Genomic DNA, 7,007 nt, shown 5'->3' with positions numbered 1-7,007 from the left:
AATGTACATTAACCTTATTGGTCTTAGAAATCTCTAACGTTATTTGAAAAACTAGTTCACATGAAAGGTCCTTCCAGACTAGCACATTTCATCCCTATAGTAGTTAGCACATGTTCCAAAGCATTGAAGGAGGGGGAGTAGGAAGAGTATCTGACACATCTTCCTTATCCCATTAATTTCTTTTATTCAGTGATGGCAGTCTCTCTAATCTCATACATTCTTCTAGGGTGATGAGTCATGATTTTGCTCAGTCCTCATACTGTGCTAAGGAGTGGAAACCAGCTAATTGGATAAAAGGAGGAGGGAAAAGAAGGCTTTATTTACACAAATGTGCATTTAATTACACATGCCAACAAAAGGAAAAATGGGAGAGGGTGGAGAGAAAACACATAATGAATAGTCACAGGAATGCTAAGCAAATAAACATCATTTGTTTGCAAATTTGATTTGCTTAATTTACTTCATTATCCCAAAGAACTAAAGGCCATATTAACATATTGGAGCGTTTTCCCCCATCTATGTCTGATTCTTTCAAAGCTCTCATGTAAAATGTTGCTCTGCTGCAGCTTGTGGATACATTTCTCTAAGAGCCGCCATATGTAATTCTATGGCTGTTACATTAAAAGAGACCGTTACAGCCAGAGCTTCCACAAAGCTATCAATGTGTTGATCTTTGTTCACAGCTATGGACTCTGGACTGCACAAATTAAGGGTTGTTTTCCAGCAATTGAAAATATCACCCTAAGTTATTACTATGGTTAATTTTGGAGTTTTCACAAACTCACCATTCCTAAACATTGACAATGGTTATTTTAAATCGGTACCTTTCAAGCAGATACCAATATATAGAGGGCAGTATGTTTTAAAGATCTTACAAGGGGCATCTAGGTGGCTCAGTGGATAGAGAGTCAGGCCTGGAGTGAGGAGGATCTGAGTTCAAATTAGGTCTCAGACACTTCCTAGCTGTGTGACTCTGGGCAAGTCACTTAACTCCATTTGCCTAATCCTTAAGGTTATTATTAAGAAATGTAAAGATTAAAATTTAGGGGAGATGGGGAGACTGAGGCAGGTAGAAATTAGTTTCTCTCTGCAAGGAATATATATTTTTTAGAGGTTTATTAAAGGTTAAAGATTAAGAATATACAAGTAAGAAACATGTGCCTAGGCCAGAGGCCTAGACAAAATAACCTCACATCATGGAAGAGACGCCTCTGCTCCAAAAACGGAAGTCCAAAAAAGGGCCGAGCCCTTCAAAAGCCTTTGCTTAAATATCTTCTCGATCTCGGCCCCGGTGAGATTACAAGGCATTCTGGGGAAGTGGAGCAAAGGCTCATGGGGATTGTAGTCCTGTATTCGAGTCTATTTTTCACAGAAAGAGCCAGGGTTTTAAAAACAATGTCACTTATGTATAGTCTAGAATTTCTAGTTACCTTAATTCAATATACTTCACATAATGGATTCGTTTAAGGATCATTCCTAGTCACATCTATTTCACTTCTGTTTTGTTAATACACACACACACACACACACACACACACGCACACACGCACACACACCATTTTCCTGAATGAGAACCCAGATGTGATACAGCAGTATAATCAAGAAAACATTTATTATGTACCTACTGTGTGCTAGGGTCCATGCTAAGTTCTAGGTTTTCTGCAAGCCTAGGGACCTGTACTGAGACTCACTTCTACCCTCCTTTGCTCTCCTCTCTTCCTGTTCTACTATTCCTAGTCTTACCTTATTTTTATCATACCTTTTTATGTTTTCAATACTCTCTCCTTTAGTGACTTCATCTACTCTCTTGGCTTCAGTGTGGTGACCCCAAATTTCTCCCTTGAGAGCCATTCTCACATAGCATTGGATCTTTCCTTACTCCCTCTTTTTTTCTCTCCCTGCCTCCTTCCTTCCTTCCTTCCTTCCTTCCTTCCTTCCTTCCTTCCTTCCTTCCTTCCTTCCTTCCTACCTTCCTTCCTTCCTTCCTTCCTTCCTTCCTTCCTTCCTTCCTTCCTTCCTTCCTTCCTTCCTTCCTTCCTCCCTTTCTCCCTCTCTCCCTCCTTCTCTCCCTCCCTCCCTCCCTCCCTTCCTTCCTTCCTTCTTTCTTTCTTTCCTTCCTTCCTTCCTTCCTTCCTTCCTTCATCCTACCTTCCTTCCTTCCATCCTTCTGTCCTTCCTTCCTATATAGAGTATGTTGATGGCAACATCATTCTTCCAATCTCAAAATATTCAAGTCATCTTTGACACTTTCTTCTCTTTCAACTGCATATGCAATCAATTCCCAAAGTCTATTGATCCTGCCTCTGCAATGTGCACCCTATTTTTAAATTTTGCTAATCTTTTATTTATTTTTATTTTATTTTTTAAATATTCACATTATTTTTTCCTGTCTCTACACTTACATGGCTATCACTCTAGTTAGTCCAAGCTCTCATCACCTCTTGCCTGGAAGAATTTCAAGAATAATCTCTCTGCCTCCAATCTAACTTTCCCAACCTGCCAGAATAGATTTTCTAATGCACAGGTCTGATCACATTATTCTACTCTTCAAGCATTTTTAATAGCTTTTTGTTTGGGCAACTAGGTGGAACAGTGGATAGAGATCTGGACCTGATGTCATGAAGACTTGAGTTCAAATCTGTGTGACCCTGGACAAATCATTTAATCCTATCTGCCTCCAAAAAAATTATTTTAGTCTTAAAAGAACTGGGCTTTTGTAGAAGACTACAGTTGTTGTACAACAGTTGTTGAAATCACCATCCATCCCTTCTATTTGATTGTAGTAACCAATGAAAATTGAATTCAAAAATGATAAAGTTTGGAAAATATTAGGTTACACCCATGAATGCTTGTGATGAGAGTCCAAGGAGTTAATGTACTTCCTGCACTTATAAAACCTGGACTTGTGTGACCTGTTCAAATCACAGAGAGTCAAAATTCAAAAATTCAAACTCAAATGTTCCAATTCCAGTGATCTTTCTTGTACAGAGGCATTGAGGAACAATGGGTAGAACACTGACTTGTGGTTAGGAAGAACTGAATTCAATTATAGCCTCAAAGAGTGCGACGATAAGCAAGGCACTTGACCTCTGTCTTGGTTTCCTCATTTATAAAACAGAGATAAGAACAAGATTGTTGTGGGGGAATAAAATAACATGTATGAAATGATTAGCACATAGTAGGTACTATTTAAATGGTTGTTAAATCTAAATCTAGATCTGTACACCATTCCCAGTGAATTGCAGAATTAATTAACCTATAATAAACTTAATGACCGATTTCTATCTTGTGGGCTAAAAGGAAATAGATATTGCCCGCAAACACAACATTTCATGTAGCCTTGAATTTTTTATAATTCTCTATAAATATTCTTTATTGAGTTGGTAGATTCTTCAAGTGGAATTTTGGCTGTCTGTGGCCAATACGATAGCTGCTTAGATATAGGAGACAGAAGTATATGAGCTTTGTTATGGCTCAATACAGATTTATAAAAAGCTTTTGAAAATCACTAGGTCCTTGGACCTGGAGAAAAGGTTTTTTTGTTTTTTTAAAGCATACCTCCTCTTATTTTTTAAAAGAAACCAAGGGATGGGATATTGCACATATTATCAGCCTGGAATGACAATATGTTGTTGGCTGGTTTCACTGAATTGTTTTTCAGTTTTAATTTTTTTGTTTGTTTTAAGGGAAGAATTGAATGTGATTTTAAAACAAGATTTCAGTATAAATTTTCTCAAGGAAAATCATGTCCTCACAAATTCTATTTGAGTAATAAAAATTGCTTGGGTCCTCAGTTATTTACTATGACCAGTTTCTTTCCATCGCAGTTCTCTCCTTTCCATCATTTGCCTCTAGAAAAGCATCTTTCTTTGACAATGGGAGCCTGAATTCCCTCATAGTGCTGATTATGAAAAAGACCAACAAAAAGATTTTAAATTTCTTTAATGCTTCACATTTTGTTCAAGGGATTTTGGCATTTCTTTTTTCATTCTCCAAGTAGCTTTCTTTTCCTCAAGACAACCTGATTAATAAATAAATGAGTTTTATTTCTCCTTATAGAATAAAATTTACAGATGACACAGAACTATTTACTCTTCACTGTCAACAATGCTTGCCCAAACTTATTGGTCATGAAATTTAACAAATTAGAGGGTTGACAAGTAATAGCTGGGGGAAAAAGAGGGACGGCAGCAAGTTTTGTCAGAGGAATTATGGGGATGATAAAAAAAAAGGCAACTCTAGGAATCCAGAGGGAGAATACTACTTTCTTCACTATTGTTTTTATTGACTCTGTTGTGACAAATGTATGTAGCTATTAACTGTTATTTAGTATCTATTATATGACAGGGGCATAGTGGATAATGCTGCAGGACTAGAATCAGGAAGATTCATCTTCCTGAGTTCAAATCTGGCCTCAAACACTTATTAACTGAGTGACCCTGAATAAGTCACTTAACCTTCTTTGCCTCAGTTTCCTCATCTGTAAAATGAACTGAAGATGGAAATGGCAAACAACTCTAGTGTTGTTACCAGGAAATCCCAGAGTCATGAAGAGTCAGATATGACTGAACAACAACAAATCTCTTGAGTCCAGCACTCTATCCACTGTTCCACCTATCTGACAGTAAGAGGAAGTTTATGTCATTTTTTATTTTTATTACTATGGATGATGTAAGTAGATCCTACATTTCAATGACATGGAAGATTTTATTTTAAAATTGATCATTTGAATTTATAAATTCAAGAACCCAAATTATCTAGTAAGACCCCACAGAGAAGGTGATATTTAATTTGGGCTTCAAAGTATGTGTAGGATTTGGCAAAGTAGAATAGAAAGGGAGAAATGAGCCAACTGGAATATTATTGCTAGACATTCATCGTCCCATAAAATATGTATGTCACGAACATTTTAGAGCTAGAGTATATTTCACGGAAGTTAGCCCTTTCTCCCATCATTCCCACATTTTATGATTGGCCACCATGATGCAAGTATTCCTGATTCATTTGCTCAGTATCCTTCCTGGTGTCCTGTAAATATCATAAATCAACTGTGTTTCTCATTACAGAGTCTGTAATTCCAAGTAGTGGAACATTTCATGTGAAGCTGCCCAAGAAGCACAGTGTGGAGCTTGGAATAACTATAAGCTGTAAGTAAACACAATTCTTTTGGCTTGCTTGATGTAATGTATGACCAGAAAAGAGCGCTCTCTCTCTCTCTCTCTCTCTCTCTCTCTCTCTCTCTCTCTCTCTCTCTCTCTCTCTCTCTCTCTCTCTCTCTCTCTCTCTCTCTCCATATCTCTCTCTCTCCCACCTTCCCTCTCTCTCTCCCTTCCTCCCTCTCTCCTTTTCTCTCTCTCTCTCTCCATATCTCTCTCTGTGTCTCTGTCTCTCTGTCTGTCTGTCTCTCTCTCTCTCTCACACAGACACAGACACACACACGCGCGTGGGCTGAACTAGAGAGAGGGGGTGAAAGAGCTGAAGAAATGGAGAGAGGGAAGAGATCAATCTTCCCCCTCTCTTTCCTTTGGGGAATATAGCACAATTTGTCTTCCAGAGGGACAGAATATGTCCCCTCAGTGATTGGGTTTAGGAGGTGGAGGTTAAGGACTAGAGGAAACGGTTTTAGAGAAATGACCCACAGCCTCCCTTCTTGATTTTAGCTGTTGTTGAGAGGCAGGGTAAATTTCCTGCCTCTGGATCCTTCCAATATCCCAAGTGCCACTTTTCCCCTTTGAGACCTGAGTTCAATCCTCAGTCCTGGCTTTGAGCTAGTTCTCCTCCTTAGGGAAAGGTATGGTTCTCCTCAAATCTTCAGTCCCCTTCTTTGGTGTCAGTAAGCAAGCAGACCTGATCTAAATGGTAACACTTGAATTTTAAGGACACACAAGGCACGGAGAGTGAGGGTGGTGGGTGAGGAAAGTGGGAAACAGAAATCCCTATAGATTTGCAACTGACCTCCCCCCCAAAAGATCTTGAGGGGTTCAGGCTATCAGCCTAATCCTCCTTTTAGGTCAATTGCTGGTTTGTCCTTCCTCCTAAGCAGATAATAATAAGTTGAAGTAGACAGCTTCCTATAAAGTCCCAGTCTACTTTTGTCTTCAGCTTGAACCAGAGAGATTTAGAGGTTCACCGGAAGGTAATCAATGTCCAGAGGGATCCTCCACTTCAGAGGTCCTCCTCTCAGACAGTCCACTCCAGCAGAGAGCTGACCAGAAGTAATCCGGCAGTTTTGAACCCTCTCAGCTCCTCTATTCCTTCCTGGAATCTTGAGTCTTCCTTGCCCTTCCCCTGCTTGGGCTGTTCCTTTGCATTGCTGGATCTGATTTTTTCTCTCCTTTTCTAACTTCTCTCTTACACTCATCATAGCAAGGAAAGGAATCGTCTTAGTTTCCAAGGGCTTACTGGTGTTGCAAGTCTTTCTTACTGAAAATTGCCAACAGTTTTCTGTGTTGGAAGGCTGTAGATTAATTCCAGGTAGTGATTGTTCAATACACCCTTATAAATAGCTTTTCAAAATCATCAGGCCAGGGGCTGTTATGTGGCCCAATGGATTGAGAGCCAGGCCTAGAGGCAGGAGGTCTTAGGTTCAAATATGGCCTCGGGTGCTTCCTGACTATGTAACCTCATTGCTTAGCCCTTATAGCTCTTCTGCCTTGGAAGCAATCAATACACAGTATTGATTTTAAGACAATTAAGGGTTAAAAAATCATCAAGCTTACAAATTCTGGCTAAGTAGTAAAAATTGCATTGGCCCCAGATTTGTTTGCTTTTAGATTTCCATCTCATCCAATTTTCCATCTTTTCCAACTTCTATCCAATGCTATGCCCCTCACAGAGATAGCATTTTCTTGGACAGAAATGAGGAAAAAAGCATTCTAAACTTCTTGAATGTTCTCATTCCTTCAGATTGTGAACACATATCTCTTTTCTAATAAACCACTCTTTCTTCTTTTTTAAAAAATGCTTACCTTCCTTCTTAGAATCAATACTGTGCATTGTTTCTAAGG

General features: G+C 39.0%; 1 protein-coding gene across 16 annotated transcripts in view; it reads left to right on the top strand.

Annotated features, from left to right (window-relative positions):
• GRIP1 (glutamate receptor interacting protein 1) overlaps positions 1–7,007 on the top strand; it is an 808,853-nt gene that overhangs the window by 706,556 nt on the left and 95,290 nt on the right. For all 16 annotated transcript variants that reach the window (XM_056798430.1, XM_056798415.1, XM_056798416.1 and 13 more), the window contains one exon: positions 5,067–5,147. In XM_056798430.1, coding sequence (XP_056654408.1) covers positions 5,067–5,147 — 81 coding nt within the window. The remainder of the gene's footprint in view (positions 1–5,066; positions 5,148–7,007) is intronic.

Source organism: Monodelphis domestica, chromosome 5 (genome assembly GCF_027887165.1).
Source record: "Monodelphis domestica isolate mMonDom1 chromosome 5, mMonDom1.pri, whole genome shotgun sequence".
Classification (NCBI taxonomy): domain Eukaryota; kingdom Metazoa; phylum Chordata; class Mammalia; order Didelphimorphia; family Didelphidae; genus Monodelphis; species Monodelphis domestica.
This window is presented reverse-complemented; position numbering and strand designations above follow the sequence as displayed.